Raw genomic sequence first — 18,014 nt, forward strand, 5'->3', positions numbered from 1 at the left:
GCTTTGATTTGTGAAGCCAGTACTGCCTGACTGGAGCCATCGACTTGTTTGGTTGCTGCCTGGGGCGTCACGTATACCTCCTTGCGTCATTAGCCGGAGTCAGGCCTCCGAATTCTCACGCCTGAGCTCAGGCCGGCCAACCAAATTGTACCAATTTGGTCTAAACTACTATTGCACAGTGCTCACTTTTATTGTTGTCACGTTTTCCAATGCTCAGGCTCCGGCCAAACAAGAAAAGGTGAAGTAAGCCTCGTCAGGCATAAAACATCATATTCATCTCAGGCATGTAGTTTTCTCACGCACATGTCTCAGGTCACCAACCAAACAGGCCTACATGACCCAATGCCATTCAGATTCCTCCGGCATGTTGCTGTGTGAAATGTCCAGGATCTCTACGGACTGTCTTCCTCAAATAGCCCCCGAAACTGAACTGCTCAAACAACCAACCCCAGGATTCTGAATTCCTGACGCATCATTCCACGGCGGCGGCGTAGAGATGCGCCGGCAGCCGGGGCACCGGGACGGCGACGAGCGGCACCTTCCGCCTCGTCGACAACCCAACGAACTCCTCCATGCTCAAATCCCCCGGCGCCACCCCGTCCGGCAGCCGCCACGCGAACCCCTGCAGCAGGGTCGCCAACCCTCCGGCCACAACCTTCATCGCGAGCCCCACCGCCGGGCACATCCGCCGCCCGGCCCCGAACGGCAGCAGCTGGAAGTGCTGCCCTCGCACGTCCACGTCCACGTCCAGCAGCCGGAACCGCTCGGGCCGGAACTCGTCGGGCCGGTCGGGCCACGAGGCCGGGTCGCGGCCCACGGCCCACGCGTTCACCAGCACCCGCGCGCCGGCGGGGACCTCGTAGCCCCCGGCGACCACCGTGCGCTCCCGGGCCATGTGCGGGACCAGCAGCGGGCCCACCGGGTGCAGCCGCATCGTCTCCTTCACCACGGCGTCGAGGTAAGGGAGTTCGGGCAGATCGCTCTCGGCCACCCAACGGGCCCGGCCCACTAGGCGGTCCAGTTCTTCGGTGGCCGCCGCCATGGATTCCGGCCGCCGCAGCAGCTCCGCTATCGCCCACTCCACCGTCACCGCCGAGCTCTCCGTGCCCCCGGCTATGATGTCCTGCACGAACGCCTTCACCCCCTCCCGCGTCAGCCCTTCTTCCTCCTCATCCGCGAGCCGCAGCAGCACGTCCACCAAGTCCCTGGGCGCGGCCTCGCGCGGCCGCCGGTCGTGTTCCTGTTCGTGGTCGTCGAGGATCTTCTCGAGGAAGCGGTCGAACCGCTCGCTGAGCCGCTTCATGCTCCGGACGTGTCCCTGCAAGTCGAGCCGCCCGAGCCAGGGGATCCACTCGCCGACGCTGTTCACGGCGCCGGTCACCGCGAACGCCTCGTCCAGCGCGCGCCGGAACTCGACCCCTTCCGCGCTGCCATAGCACGCGGACCACTTCTCCCCGACCGCCATGCGCAGCGCGTTCCGCATCGTCAAGCCCGCCACGTGCTCCCTGACAGCCACGGGGACGCCGCCATCGCCATGGCCGGCGCCGAGCCCGAGCTCGTAGAGGACGCGCGCGAGGGCGCGGAGCTCCTGGGCACGGACGGGCTCGAAGGAGGCGACGCGGCGCGGGGAGAAGAGCTCGGTGGCGCAGAGGCGGCGCGCCATGCGCCAGTAGGCGCCGTAGGGGGTGTGCACGATGCCGCGGTACCCGTAAGCGGCGTGCTGGCCCGCGGCGGTGCGGGGACGGTCCGCGAAGCTCAGGTCGTGCGTCTTGAGGACGAGTCGGGCGGCGTCGGCGGTGGAGGCGACGATGGTCGGGAAGGAGCCCAGGCGAAGGTGCATCAGTGGGCCGTGCCGCGCGGCTAGGGACGCCAGAGCGCGGTGCGGCGGGAGCGGGCCGGCGAGCAAGGGCAGGCTGCCGATCACCGGCCACCCACGCGGCCCTGGAGGGAGGTTCAGGGGCTTATAGCTGCTGAATCTCTGGGAGAAGATGTAGGTGACGACGAGGAAGACGATGATGGGGAGCAAGGCCATGGCCGTTGGTGTCGGCTCCATTACAGTTACAGCCTGCAGGAACTAAGGAGCAGGTTTATCAACTTCTTGGCCTTTAGTTTTCAACCAAATATATATAGGCAACATTGTCATCAACATTCTGAGCGTAGTTTAGGATGAAAAGCCGTAGCATGCATGTCATCTGCTAGGTGATTGGCTGCGACAGATTCTTCAATCCAAGCATGAGAAAAATGAGCAGATGAGTTTGTGTGTTCATGGTGAGACTACTGGTCATTTTCAGGAGGCAGGCAAAGCTGCCACAAAAATGTATTAGTTGCCTTGTAGGAGTACTTCTCTTTTCAAATGACAATGATATCCTGGACAGATGGATCAACTTCTCTATCCTTCACACTGGTGATATTGAGAGAACTAGCTGAATGTAGATTTATGCTGTGGTCTTGTGAAATTATATACGTGATTTATGTTGTGCATTATATCTTAGGTACACATTTTTTTTTGGTAGAAAAGCTTCTAGGGCCTGCAAGGTTTTCCAACAAAATGCATCAGCCTCAATCTTATCATACAGGAAGAAAAAAGAAATTAATGCCAATTTTCTGTTGTGCGAAGTGTAAGTAAATCAAACAAATAACCAAATCTTGCAGGCTAGAAGCACATGAGAAAATGACTTGCGGACACAGAGATTGTACACTAAATTTACAGAGGATAATTTTGCTAGAGTGATGAACAACTAATGAAGAATGCCGTAGTTTGAACACAATCAACAGTGACCCAAGTTATTGTCCCTCCAATTTCAGGACCATGAAGTACTTTGACTCTATGGACAGCATTCGTGTACACTGCCATGGTGGACTATCCAACCTCTGCCAATTTCTTGATGAATCTGCCAGCCTACGCAGTCAAGGAGGTTTTGTTACTTGTAACCTCTTCTTATCTGCATTTATCAGTATAGCAAGTACATTGCACAGATATTTCAGTAAGAAGGCGCACGCACAATTGTTTTCACGGAAAAGGAAAAGAAAAATACTTGGCTCAATGCAAAATACATGGCCATTATCTTTATTTTACAGGGTGATAGACACAAAAGATTAAGATACGACATACAAGAACTTCTGTCACTCAACCTCGAAAATTGTCAGCCATACGCAAATCACAAATGCAAAGTTCTCTTCGCCTACTTTTGACTACTGAACTGCTGAATGAACATTGAATTTAGGGAAAAACCTGTGTTTACCCTGCAGAAAAATAGTGCATGGATTTACCCTAGATTTGTTCAAAGAAAACTTAGCAGGGCATCTCAGGACAAAACAAGAAGCATTGCACATATAACAAGTAAATGAAGCACACCATTTCAGATGATTCATAAAAAACATTTCTTGATGACTTAAACCATACATGGAAACTGGTTCCACCTCACATATATAACACAACCTTGTTTCAAAAGATAACCACCAAGTTTAAAGATAACGCTGATGTAAAATAAAACTCTAAGACACATTCTAACTGTCCTGTTGCAATTAGCACAAACTTTGCACATACAGTGTGCAAGAACAATGGATCGATCAGCAGAAACATCTCTCAGTTAGTTAGAGGCTAACGAACTGACCAGAACCAGTCTCCATTAAGGAAAGCATCATCTTCAGTGAAATTCTGAAGGAGATCATCATCTTCAATGGAATTCTACAGTGAGAACAGATACTTGAATTAGATAGATCTGAACTGCTCAGCAAATTAATATGTACAGCCTGAAAATTCTAGAGACAATGTCAAGAGCAAGTAGACTTTCAAGATGCCTTATGTTCAAGATTATATGCATGGACGAACACAGTAAAGTGATAATGTAGTTTCTAATAAGTACATTATGTAAATTCCTTTATGACATCTCTCATGGAGTACTTGTTACCTGGGATAAAATTCATTGATGACGTGATAAAAAAACACCATAAAGCAGGCATAGTAAAAATAATGGGCATTGTGCCGTAAAAGAATGAGAAAAGTTCTTACTTGCTGGTCAGGCATGCTGAAAATATCATCCATGCAAATTCATTGTTGTCATTTAGTTGAAAATCAAGAGCTTGCTGGTCAGCCGTGCCTTCTTGTACAGGGAGAACGCCAACAACATTCCCTCCATTAAGCATCTGAGTCGGCGCGACAATACTGTCTGCTTCAATGTTAGGCAGTGTAGAATTGTTGCTTAGATCATTTACCATCTGAGTGAGCGTGACAGAATTGCCTTTCTGAAGGCTAGGCAAACTCATGGTTGAAGTGCTACCAGGTGAAAAGTTGTCATTCAACATCTCAACCTGCAGGCTTGTGTTGTTTGCTTTGTTGAATGGCGCCATCTGCTGATTGAAGCCTGCCACTTGTGCGGTGTTACCGATAAATGCTGCCATTGGATTATGCGGTTCATTTAGAACCATCTGTATCTGGCCAGATGAGGTTCCTTCAAAACTAGCCAGTTGGTTGATCTTGGGGATATTCGCCTTCGCCTTCGATGAGCCTAGATATGATCCATCTTTATGAAGAATATCAGGAAACTTCGACGATACCGAAGCCTGCCAGAAGGAGTTGTTATAGTTCCCAACAAGGTATGGAAACTTGGAAGTATCGCCAAGTGCACCAACCAAATTTGTAGCAGGTGAATTTTCTTTTTGAAAGAAAGCAGGTGCATTCATCAGAACAGAAGAGTGGCTGGCCAACTGTGGAGGCTGCACCGGGAACTGATTTACTGGCTCCAACATCTCTTCACCTGGTATGTTTTCAAAGTAGTAGTCAAGATGGGAAGAAGCCGTGCCTTGGTTTGTCTCCAATATAATGCCAGCCAAGGCTTTTATAGAATCTTTGGATTTGTGATTTGCACCCGGCAGCAGTGGCAAAACATCCTCGAGTGTCCTCTTGTCCAAGTCAGTCCTCAGCTCAATTGACTGGGATGTGAAAGTATTGTTTGAGCTTTCAGCAGGCCATATCTGATGCTTATGATAATTTCTGAAACTTTCAGGGTTACTCATGTTCTTGTAGTAGGAGGTGGTCCATCTTTCAGCTGCAAGAGCTTTTGGATTGGAAAGCTTTTTAAGGTGAGTCCGGTACTTCTGGAAAAAAAAAGGGCAAGAACATATATGAGATGCACACTCATGGGAAAAAATTAACATATGTGTGAAACAAAAAGAGCATCATGCATGGTTTGAAGAACTCAAGAAAATGTAGGCCGTTCATTATATCTGATGCATCTCACATTGTATAGACACAAAATAATCAGTAAAAGTTCCCTGAACACAACTAGTTAACGACGGACGCATTACAAAAATGTAGACTTATATATTTGTATGAAAAAATATTAGATAGAACAGGAACTCAAATATACAAATTAAGCATAAGGGTAGAGATCAAACCTGCAGATGGCTTCCAATACTCCGTATACTGATGTAATCCACGTCCATCATTTCAAATATTCTCGTCGGAATAACTTCTACATCTACAGAATCAAATGTTTTGTTACTGAAAACGAATGAAAAATAAATAAGCTTTATTTTGAGAATAAGCGATCAAATGTGAGATCTTACGATCCGTAACGAGCCGATTTATAGCTTCCACAAACTTGCCGTGCAGCTCTTTCGTCCATCTCAACCTTGGCTTCTTACTCGAGTTCTCTTCGTTCTCGCCAAAGCCATCTCCATCATTTTTCTTCCTCCTTGAGTTCTTCCTTGTGCTTTTCGCACCCTGCTCAGCCTCCGGAATCCCTGATTGCACCCTCTGATCAGCATTAGCATTACCACTGCTCTTGTGACTCCTTGCTTCGTTCTTTCTCCTTAAAACGTGCTGCCAAATGTTCTTGAGCTGCTCAGCGCACACTGGTTTCTCCAAATAGCGACACGCCCCTAAACTTAACACCTTCTTCACAGTCTTCGTGTCCGCATTCGGAGATAGCACTGCATTGCATATGATCACTGACTCAGTTTTGGAATGCAAAAAATCAAAAATAACTAAATCAGAGTTACCAGACACCATTAACTGCCCCTATTGATCCTGACCACCAGGAGCAGTATTTTTTCTGGTGTGACATATATTTTAGAAAATTTCTCATAAAAGGATATTGTTCACCATGTGGATATGAATCAGCATTAATGCTGACAGAAGTTTCTAAAAAATAATGCTGACAGAAGTAACCGTAACACAATATCCAATAGGTCGTCACATATTTAAGCTTTTGTAATGTAAGTGGCAAGCGCTTCCTAAGGTGCACCCTGTTAACTTTTGACTTTTCAGGAAGCCACAGATGATCATTTTCTTGTATTGACTTGAGGCCCGATGGGCTATATATACTACAAGTGAAGCCAGTGTCCTAAACTAAGTGTGGAATACCACAAACACCTCTAAGACACAAGGCCTCCAACCGGGACTGGCACAAGGCATTTATCTGGCTGCCGTGTCGTCTCCACTCACTGTGTGGAGACGGGAAGGGGCTCGCCAATGCCATGCGGGCTTCTCCTGGTGGTGGGAGGGAGTGGGGGCGGCTACAGGATAGATGATTGGACTAATTAAGTTAGGGCATGTTAATCTTTCCCACTGTTCCGATCGAAGGGTTTATAAAATTGCTCTAAAAACTAGTGCCGAGAGAAGCTATATATCATTAAGGTGTCCTATCATTAATGCCAATAATGAGCAATAATATGCTTCAACACCGAGGAATAAACAAACCATGGGCATTCAGGGGGAATATGTGTCAAGCAAACAAACAAAAACAAGTAAAACGGGGAAGATTTGGGTTTACCGATGACGGGTACACCCATCTCGATAGAGATATGCCGGAGGAGCTTGAAGCTGTCCGTGCCCGGCATGTGCACCTCGCTGATCACCAGATCGAACCCAAATGTGTATTCCACTAAGTGTGGATACCACAAACACCTCTAAGACACTAGGCCTCCAGCCGGACCGGCACAAGGCCTTTATCTGACCGCCGCGTCGTCTCCACTCACTTGCGTGAAGAGCGGCGAAGGGGCCCACCAACGCCGTGTATTGGACTAAGTTAGGGCCCGTTAATCATTCCCCTATTCCAATCGAAGGGTGGTATAAAATTGCTCTAAAACTAGTTTTGAAGCTATATATCATTAAGGTGTCATATATATCATTAATGCTAATAATATGCTTTAACACCGAGGCATAAAAGAACCACGGGCATGCGTGGGGAATATGTGTCATGCATGTCAGGCAAACAATAAAAAACTAGTAAAACGGGGAATTGGAGTTGCGTTTGGGTTTACCGACGATGGGTATACCATCTTGACGGCGATATGCCGGAGGAGCTTGAAGCCGTCCGTGCCCGGCACGTGCACCTCGCTGATCACCAGATCGAACGGATCCTTGGCCTTCCCCAGCGCCCGCAGCGCCGTCTTCTCGTCCGTCACCGGTGTCACTGCATGCAACAGACAAGGATATATCAAAGATCTACCAATCACGGATGACTACAAACGAGACCTGCTTGGATCCTGGGGATCGAGAGTACTAGCTAGAGGCATCTGCAAGAGCTGCTCACCGTCGTAGTTGTACAGGCACAGGGTGAACTCCAGGATCTTGAGGCAGACGCGGTCCTCGTCGATGGCCAGCACGCGCGTCCCCGCCCAGAACTCGTTCGCGGTGGCCATAGCTTCCCGGTACTCGAGATCTTCCCAGCCCCCCTGCCAGCAAACCAGAAACGATCCATCAAACAAAACACAAAGAAACTCTCCAATAACGTAAATCCACGAGAAAACCTGAAGGAAACCACACTGAAAGATTGCTTCTTTCTCACCTTAGTTCTCTCCTGACAATGGCGGCGTCCCTCTCGGAGAGGAGGCTCGCTGATCAAGCTCAGGAAAGGAAAAGCCAATGTTTATCGCTCAGTGGGGTGCTCTGCAGTGACAAGATGAGACGAAGCCAATTTATAGAGGCTCGCACGAGTGTGAGTCCTTAATTCCTGCGTCCGTGGCAGTTTCAAGTCCATGAGGATGGTCAAACCTGTCAATGGCCCATTGGTTCTACATAAAACACCTCTGGTTTCCCTGGTTTTGTATTTTTGTATTTTTTTTCCCAGCATATCTTTTAGATCGATGAAATCGTCTAGAATTATTATTGCTGCTCGGGTGCATTTATGGAATACGCATTAATCCTCTCACCGCCATACTATGGTTTTTCTAGTGGCCGTGAGCGGTCAACATATAAGTCGACAAAAATGAGTCATCATGTGGGGACTCCTATGGCTAGGTTGTTGCTTTGGGCTATGGGTGCATTTAGAGAGTTTTGGCTTCGTGTGGCCATACATCAACCTATAAGCCAAAAGGAAGGAGACCATCCTTGAAATTCCTATGGAGGTGTGTCAGATCTGTATATCTTTTGAATCATCTGAATAATTGTGTTATGTGATGTAGACTAATAGATGATTTGTCAAATGTTTTTGAAGCGAAAGTGGAAACATGCCAAGATTTTCGAATCATCTGAATAATTGCATTATGTGATGTAGGATAGATATGACCCGCCGAATCTTTTTGATGTAAAAATGGAAACATCACACTGCTTTCAATATATTTCCTGGGAATTAGAGATTATGCATGGAGTGAGCGCATCTCCCCTCTTTTGTCTCGATCCCGAGTTACTCACCTTGGGATGATCTAGGAGCCTAACCGTCGATTGATGGGGGTCGTTCCCAGGTGCTCCCCCCCCCCCCCCCCCCCCAGCTCCCCCACCAATGGTCTTTCCTATGGAGAAGCAAGTAGACAAGATGCTCTGTCAAATCTTTTAGAAGCGAAAACGGAAATATGCTGATGTTTACAATTTTATAGATAATAAATGACTATAAATGGGGTTGACGCGTCACGTGAAGGAGAAATCACGAGGAGTTTGGATTTAAAGCGCCGCATTAGTTAGCGATATTACAATATGGCAGATGTAGCTCCTAGAACATTCTCATAAAAAAAAGAGTCTAACTCACCTCCAGTTACTTGCAGATTTCACGTCTAGTGTCATGTTCTTTTATGCAAATCTTAGCGTCCACTGTCTCAAAACTATATTTTTAGAATACCACTATAAGATTTTTTTTTAAAAATTAAGCAAAAACGGAAACACGCTAACGCTTACTATTTTCTAGAAAATAAATGATTATACATGAATCAATGAACAAGGAAAAAGATGCATGGATCGATAAGGAGATAATGGATTTAAAGCGTTTAATTAGTAGGAGATGGTTAGGGCATCTCCAATGGTCACTAGTCAAATGGACATGCCATCCGTCCGTTTGTCCATTGTCCGGACGATTTGGCAAGTATTTATTTACCACATCACACAATGGACACAAGCTAAATGTCCGACTTCCAAATTGTCCACGCCTAATTCCTCAACATCTATCATCACAAGATCAAATTCTAGCCCAAATTCTCAAAAAATCAATCCAAATTAATTGAAAATGGTATGGTCCAAATATCTCGACTGACTAATTTCAAATATCTCAAATGACATAGTACCTATATAAACACAAATCATGACATAGTGCAAAAATAATCACAAATCATGCGGTGCATCATCACAAAAAATTTGTCTCGAAGATTTTCATGCCACACTTTGTCTCGGCAAGGCCTTCTAAAGGCAAATTGATGATGTGGCATGTGTCCGCAGAAAATGTCCGGCTTGCCAAACCCAAGCAAATTAAATTTGGCTAGCATTTGATTTGTCCGCGGACAAACGGACGGATGGCTAGCATTTGGCAAGTCCCATTGGATGACTATTTTTTTTCCGCGGACAAAAACGGACAAATGGCTAGCATTTGGCAAGTGCCCTTGGAGATGCCCTTACACAAGTGCCTTTACGACTTAAAACACATTCTCGTAAACAAATTAAAGTCTATTGCAGCTACAATTATTTGCAAGAATTCATGTTTAGTGTCATGTTCTTTTCTGCAAATCTTGGAGAGGATGATATTCTGCGAGTTTACATGGAGCTCTGATCGTTGGTTGTATGAACCGACGCTTGCATCATCCAATCCAAGATTTCAAATAATGCTCAAGAAATATCATGTTATGTGAGATACCGAATCTTTTCAAATATAAACTAAAAACACGACAAGAACTATGAAACAAAGGGAGTATAACTTTGGTCTCTGGCCTTAGAATCATGTCCAAACATCAAAATCTGAAATAGTTTCCAATATTTTGGTTGGTATCAAAATTTTGTCCAAAACCAAATTTTGAACCTTGGTCAATTAATGAGACTCGATCGGGCGAGCGCATGCAAACAAGGATCGGAGCATATAGAGCGCGCGTGTGGCATGCTTCATCGATCGATCCTAGCTTGCATAATTCTTGCCACGCAATATAGGTGTTTGAGCCATGTGCATGGCGTGGGTGTCCATGTAATATATGAGAGTGGTACATACATGTGTGCATGCATGCCTCTAGAGAACGGAGCTGGGTTCCTTGCCACGCGATCAGTTGCCAAACTTGGTGGCGCTATGCCGTCATGATGAATTCTGAGAAATATTATGGTCTTTTCTAGAAAAGTTTCCTTTAAATCTATTAGGTTGTAATTTAAGGACTTTTTTTGAACTAAAATTTTTTGTGGGACCCACGCATGCGTTTCATGATTTTGCATGGTTTGTTTCAGATGTAGCTCTCTAGACTGTATAGAGCTTGCTATGCCATTTCCGTGTGGGATACTTGGGAATTATATATCGTTTGCTTCTCCGTGGGTCCCAGCGGTGTCATCTGGTCTTAAGCTAAGAGAAGGACGCTTAGAGCCGGCCCCACCTGCCAGTTTTGCACATTTTGCAGTTACACCCCTCCGGTTCGGTTCTGGCGAATTGCTCCAGTCCGCACGGTCTGGATGAGCAAAGCTTCGTTCACGTGGTCGCTTTTGTGTTTGAAATCGTTCGTGAGCTCGGTATGAGCCATTCATATTCCGCTGTTCGATTTCGGGTAGTTGCTTATTAGAGAATGTTTGAAATGTCGGAGACGTGGAGACGTGTCATAGGCTTCGCTTCCTTCAGGTTGATGCGAGGTTTTTTGAGTTCATCTTCCGCTGGGTCAATTTGGGGGTATTGTCGGCTGTGCACAATTGGGTGGAGGTGACGGCCACTAGGAACTAGCTCCCAGTTCCTAGAACATCTCGTATCGACGTATCCATTTAGTTTCTGACGAGTTGACGGCGATTTTTGTGTGTGTTCATATTCTGCTGTTCGATTTCGGGGCTGTTGATTAGAGAAGAGTATGTTTGAGTTGTAGGAGATGTAGCGGAGTCGTGACTATCTCCCAAAGCACATGAAACAGTTTTTGTTCTTGTCTGATGCGTGACTCGTTCTTTGTTTCAGCATGCGTTTCATGATTTTGCCTGGTTTGTTTCAGATGTAGCTCTCTAGACTGTATAGAGCTTGCTATGCCATTTCCGTGTGGGATACTTGGGAATTATATATCGTTTGAACTCAGAACTGAAGGCTTTTCATGTTTATAGAAGCCGCATGCATGTTTTATCCCTTTCTTGACACCACAACAGATACTTCTATCATTGTGAAAAATCATTGACCCTTATAGGAGAAACGGAGTAATCTCTAGTTGATTCTTCATGTTTATTTGTGACGGCACCCTCCTTCATGTTTATGGTTGCTGACTCGGAAATTGCTGATACGTCCTTTGTATTATGTCATCATGTTACTGTTAATTGTTCCAAAGTGGGATCGTCTCCTTATAAATGGTGAGCAGAGGTGATGGTTTGGTACAAGTCTGTTCTGTGACACTCTATTACACTTGGGCACTTGGCAACTTGATCGTTTTTGGTAGATTTCTGCGGTTCTGTCTGCCTACTCTAGTCTGGTCTTGCTTCAATGGTTTTCTGGCGTCGTTGAGAACTTACAACTCACTGTAGCTGGCTAACTGCCATTGAACTAGGCCACAAGGAGATCTGGGCTGGGAGGGTTGGGGTATCGCCGTGCTAGCAAAACTACAATGCTCTTATCTCTTTGGTGATTGTTCATGCATATGGCATTAAACCTTCTTCCATATCAGGCTTATAAACCATCAAGTCTCATAGTTTTGAGACCCTGCAGGTTATGTTGATGAAAATATCACGTTCTGTGTTTGGAGCTGGAAAGTTTTGTCGTCCATTTCTAGGAGCTGCTAGGGAGAATATACTCGAGAGTGTTGGGCTGCATGTATCTGATCGTTTGTCTGCAGCATGGACCAGCAGCTGTGGCGAGTCGATAAAGCCTACAACTTTCAGTCAAATCAAGGTATTGATCATTATTCATTCGTTCATATATCAATCCATTCTCTACTCAATGATGATCTGAACACTTGGTCGGTATCGAACAGGCGGAACAGCCAAGGTTTACTCCCCTGCCATCAGTGTTTGCTGTGTTAAGCATGCACCGCCCATACTCCTCAGATGCTGGAGTCAATTCTGATGTTCCACAGATCATCGCACAAGACTCTACTACATCTACAGAAATCTCCAAGTTCAGTGCTGCTGCTGATGTGGCTACAGACATGGTTGATTATATCACACTTACGCACCCTGCTCTTCTTACATATGCAATCAAAGCTGGTGTGCTACTTGTTCTTGCAAAGTACGTTTTCCCCACTGTTATAAAGAAGCTTCATAGGAATTTCCAGGCCGAAACATATGTTGTGTATGAAAAATGTCTCACTGAAGCTATGATGGACACTCCTACGCCGTTTGCAGTATATTTTCCAATATCAGCTATATCTATAGTTGGTTTTGCAGAACTGCAAGTATTTTAACCTTCCCATGATCCTAAAATTTCATTTTGCAATAGCAGTATTTTTAACCCGTTATGTTTTTATTAGGACTGGAGTTGTGGCACCAAATATGGGAGTTTACATCCCAATAGCTTGGCACAGTGTGACAACCTTGTCACTACTCTGGTTTTTGCATACATTTAAAAGGAACTTCATATGTATAGCTGGGAAAGAGGGCAACTTAATTGGTAAAGAATGGATATCACTGTTGATAAGATTTTTTCAATTGGACTCATGGCTCTTGGACTGTTTGGTGGCTGAGGCTGCAGGAGTATCTGTTGAATCATTATTGACTGTTAGTGGAGCGGGAGGTAATAGACTGGAACAGCTAGACATTTATATGCACTATTCTACTCAGTATGAGAACTTTTAATACTGTTTTACTATGGTAGTTAGTACTTGCAAAGTTGTAGTATAACTGGAATCCTTTCCTGTGCAGGCGTTGTTACAGCTTTTGCTGCTAGAGACGTTCTTGGCAATATGCTTTGTGGATTCTCCTTACAACTTTCTGGGATGTTCTCAGTTGAAGAATACATAAAGGTGCCTCCTCAGTTCTAATATACGTGATCACTTTTTTTTTTCTGGAAACATATTTGCTGGTAGATGTTGACACTAATGGCAAATGCTCGCTGTATGATAGATGCAAGTTAGTGCCACCAAATTATTTCTGGAAACATATTTGCTGGTAGATGTTGACACTAATGGCAAATGCTCGCTGTATGATAGATGCAAGTTAGTGCCACCAAATTATTAGCAGTTTGTTATCAAACAAATGCTCGTAGTGTACTTTTCAAAATTCTCAAGTAAAAGATTTTTTTTTGTAGGCTGGCGTAGTCGAAGGCATGGCGCTGAACATTGGACTAACTTCCACTTCATTGATGAGTCGAGTAACACTTCCGATCACAGTACCTAACTCCTCCTCAAATCAGGTATTAATCATCATGGCTTTCATTAGTGCTTTTTGGATTGCACGAATTATACACTATAATTGGATGGAGACATATGTATTGTATAGTCATACTAATGTACATTTTGCATTGTTGGAACCATTGTATATGCAAGATTCCATTGTGTGGGACATAAACACCCTTGGTGTTACCGAATGCAACAAGCACCGGGTACACCAAACAAATATTTGGAATGCCTACGAAATGTGATAACCAGATAAAATGGAAACTTCCAGCGCAGGGATATTATCTAATAGCTTAAATTATTTGCAGATCATTACAAACATATCTCGAGCTCAGTCCCGGGCATGTATAATAAAGATACCTATCAGAACTGAGGACATTGTGAAGATTCATGCATTATCAGATGCCATAAAAAATGTTCTAAGGTCCATTCCAGACATTCTCCTGAAAACAGATAGTCCATATTGCTACATTTCAAGACTGGGTAATTCATATGGAGAGCTCATCATAGGATGCGACATCCGAACGCTGGTATGTTAGCTTATCAATTTCATATTTAGTGTTGTGCTCTAGTGGCCATTAGTGTCCACATGGACTAATGACTACCATGCTTGTGCTGTCAGCACCTCATGGTACTAAAGATGTTTCCTGAATGAGCAATTTTTTTTATCAGTTTTCAGTATAGTTAAGGTTGATAGTTGAGGAAAAAAAATACACATTGTATCTTGTTGAAAATGTACATCACATTGTATCTTTAGAATAACATTGTCCTCTATTTCTTTTTAGTTTTGATACAATCTTTTGCATATTTACAGGGAAATGATAACTTCTTGTTAATTGAAAAGTATATTCTATTGAAAGCTGCAACTGTGATCAAGTCCCATGGAATTGCATTAGGAGACCCTTTACCGTGTGCTGATTTGAAGATTATTCTAGAAGCTACAAATCGTTTATTTTGATGCCGTCGAAAACTCGTAAGTATGGTTTTTGTTTGTCAGGACAGTTCGAAGTGTTAGCGTACACGCATGCTTGTTTAATTGTTGTTTTCTTGAGAACACAACAGTCGGTTCCCACGATTCGATTAGAAGAAAGAATTGACCCCGATGGCTGATTCTTTCTGGCTGTAAACTGAGTCACGTGCACAGTTGCTCTCTCGTGACTGTGCAATATCTATGGGTATATCTGAACAGCACTCGTAGCCTCATACTGCAGTAATACTAATGAAAATTGGAAGGTGTAAGCCCTTTTAAAACTTCTGTTTCTTGGTTTGATGTGAATTCCTGTGACAAGTACATTTTCTGTTGACAGTTTGGCTGGAATCCTTACTTATCTTCTTGTTCCTTACCAAGTTCTACTCAGTTATAGGAAGAGCTCTGTGAATTAACTACTCAGTTGAGCCAAAATCAAAATGAGTACAGAAACCTATGATCCCTTTATGGCATGATTTGTGAGTTCATGAGTGCTTCCTGTCAGATATCTCTAGTAACTCAGTTACGCTTTGTAGATTCTATAATAGGTATATGTATTGCTGTTCAGACTGTTGGATTGACTAAAACTTCTTAGGCAGGTTTTGAATTCTGTTAACGTAAACTAGTTAATTCTGTTGGGGAACGCGGTATGCTACGCTAACACAAAATAAAATTTTCTACCGCTTCCGCTCGAATCAATGCTGTAGATAATGAATCACGAGATTACCACTAGACGCGCAGACCCGTAGCGGAAGTAGAGTCGATGTAGCGCGTCGATGCCGAGTAGTCGAACAGCCTGCTCCTCCTCGCCGATCCCACGAACAGTTCGTCCAAGCGCCGCAGGTGCAGCGCCTCCGAGGTATCCACACGTACAGGGAGGAACTCCGTGCGGCGGACTGCTAGATCCGATTGCAAGGCTTTGGGCGTGGAGGTGCAACGGCCGAGTCTAACTCACGTCTGAACTGGGGTTCACACTAGACGGGTTGGTCTCCTCCACTTATATAGACGTCCCTAGTGGGCTCAACACTTGAGGCCCATTAGGAGTCCAAGCCAGATACGAGTTGGATCCGATCCAACTCGGTTCCCACCCCTTAAGCGTGTGACCCTTCAGGTTCGCGGTCAGTCGGCCACGACTACGAGCTCGGACCGCGGGCCCGAGTAACACCTTACTCGTCCACTGGCACCGACTCAAGTCGATAGTTGGTAGCGGCGCCTAGCAGCACGTGCCAACTCCCGAGTAACCACAAGGTATATTGACGAACCATACAATGTGTCATATGCAACATTCCTTTTGCCTCGCGATATGTGTGTCGAGCTCAAGGCGAGTGCGTGTCATCCTTGTGGATAGCTCGAGTCTCTTCTCGTTCCTGTGATACAGATTCCCGAACGGGTTAACACTTAACCCAAGTCACATAGCCATGCTTTCCGAATCTGATCACTCGAGAGGGCCCAGAGATATCTCTCCGAACAGGAGGGGTAAATCCCATCTTGATCAACCATGACTCGCAGCATGTTTCTCAGCAAACCCGAAAGCTACCTTTATAACCACCCAGTTACGGAGTAGCGTTTGGCAACCCCTAAGTAGGCCGATTCACATCCCAAGCTCATACGATGAGCTCAGGTCTAGGACTGGCATATACATCGTACTTGAGACTAACAAATGACAATCATCTCGTTGTGTCTCAGTGCGGGTCTGTCCGACTCAACAATCTCATTGTCGAGTCCATGCTATCAGTCGGCAACACCTTGCCCTATGACTTGTGAAACATAGTCATCATACTAATTCACATTGCTAGTCTAGATTATGTGTCCGCATAACCTCAATGACTAGGGACCATTAGAACAACATCATAGAATACATAGTCTCACAAACAAATCACGTATTTATTGATACATATCAGTGATGATGTTCAAGGACAATAACAATAACTCATGAATACATAGGAAATAACATCATCACATGATTGACTCTAGGGCATATCTCCAACAAATTCATCTCTAGGAATATTGCTGTTTATGTTCTAGTTGGCATGGTAGTTGAAAGGTGCATTTAACTCCCCAGCTTTTCGGTTTTGCTGACTTCAAGAAGAGGTGTTTTCATGATAATGAAGTTCTAAAATATGACTTTGGTACCTTTGGGACTTGGGAGAAGCTTGTTTCATTGTGGGCCAAAGCAAACATTATATTAATACATACTGGATCGAACTTGTATTGCAAGCCTTCAATAGAGTCTAACTGCTTATAATAGTTTTGCTGTAAGTTAGTGCTGTAAATTATTTGATGAGGAAATTTCATACACTGCAGGTAAATACTGCTAGTCTACACAGGTATATACATCATGGTTAGGATTTTGCTTGGTGGCGCAAAAGGAGAATTGTTCTGATTGGTGGCTCAAGTGTTTTGCTTGGTGGTGTCAATAGAAACTTCTACGGTTGATAGTTTGTCTACAACTTTTTTACTTGCTGGTGGAGATGGCAAAAGGTTTTGCTCGGTGATGTCAAGAGCAACTTCTGTGACTGGTGGTTAGGCTAGAATCTTTGCTTGCTGGTCCAGAGAAAAAGTTTTGCTTGTGGTGGCTTAGGAGTTCTGCTAGGTTGTTGTCAAGAGTTCAACTTCTAATACTGGAGTATCGGTGGTTTAGGCGATTTTTGCTTGCTGGTGGACATGAAACAATTTTGCTTGGTAGTGTCAAGAATTCCACTTCTGCTACTGATGGCTAGTAATTTTCCAGTACTTGTACAGATCGTACTTGATGGCGATTCTGGATTGTTTTGACGTTCAGATTTCGTGTTCAGCGCCTCGCCTAGTGAGAGCGGGTATAAACATTGAATATCTATTGGAATTACTGAAAAATTGAAAATCCTCGTGAAGTGAAAAGAGTGTAGAGTCATGTTAATATTCTCATCCAATCATTTTACGCCATCTCTAATGATTTTTTTGGTGTTTATTTGGCTTAGTGGGGGTTCGGCCGGCGCTTTTGTTTGTATTTTTTTCAGCGATGGACCTGCTGGATATGTGCTCCCAAAATGTATCTTCGTTTTTTGGGTATCTGGAACCACATTGTTAGACTCTCTCTTCGCTCCTCTCTTTCTTCTTTCTCTGCATGTATTTGTCTTTCTATGTGCCGATGCTTCAGCTTTATAATTTCATTACATCCATGTTCTTATCTTGAAGCGCCGTCAAAACATAACCCTCCGCTAATTACAAGTCTAACTATAGCTCTACTCGAACACATAATCAACACATATCTCAACAATAGTTGTAAAAAAAAACTAGAACATGAAACATGGTGTGTCAAGAAGCATTCTTCCACGATACTTCTTTTCATTTGTAGTTCCCTCGGTTGGTCCAATAA

At 44.6% G+C, this 18,014-nt stretch overlaps 2 protein-coding genes across 2 annotated transcripts; one reads left to right on the top strand and one right to left on the bottom strand.

Moving 5' to 3' along the window:
- Positions 1–184: 184 nt before the first annotated feature.
- On the bottom strand, positions 185–2,146 carry LOC100834983 (flavonoid 3'-monooxygenase). Its single transcript, XM_003561361.4, has one exon. It carries the CDS (start codon positions 2,051–2,053, stop codon positions 473–475), a length of 1,581 nt encoding a protein of 526 aa, XP_003561409.2. The 5' UTR covers positions 2,054–2,146; the 3' UTR covers positions 185–472.
- Positions 1,948–17,538, top strand: LOC106865811 (mechanosensitive ion channel protein 1, mitochondrial). Its single transcript, XM_014896632.2, has 10 exons — positions 1,948–2,085; positions 2,806–2,915; positions 12,069–12,251; positions 12,334–12,587; positions 12,829–13,091; positions 13,220–13,320; positions 13,605–13,709; positions 14,001–14,222; positions 14,507–14,665; positions 16,964–17,538. Exons 2-9 carry the CDS (start codon positions 2,853–2,855, stop codon positions 14,648–14,650), a joined length of 1,335 nt encoding a protein of 444 aa, XP_014752118.2. The 5' UTR covers positions 1,948–2,085; positions 2,806–2,852; the 3' UTR covers positions 14,651–14,665; positions 16,964–17,538.
- The last annotated feature ends 476 nt before the right edge of the window (positions 17,539–18,014 follow it).

Source organism: Brachypodium distachyon, chromosome 1 (genome assembly GCF_000005505.3).
Source record: "Brachypodium distachyon strain Bd21 chromosome 1, Brachypodium_distachyon_v3.0, whole genome shotgun sequence".
Lineage (NCBI taxonomy): Eukaryota > Viridiplantae > Streptophyta > Magnoliopsida > Poales > Poaceae > Brachypodium > Brachypodium distachyon.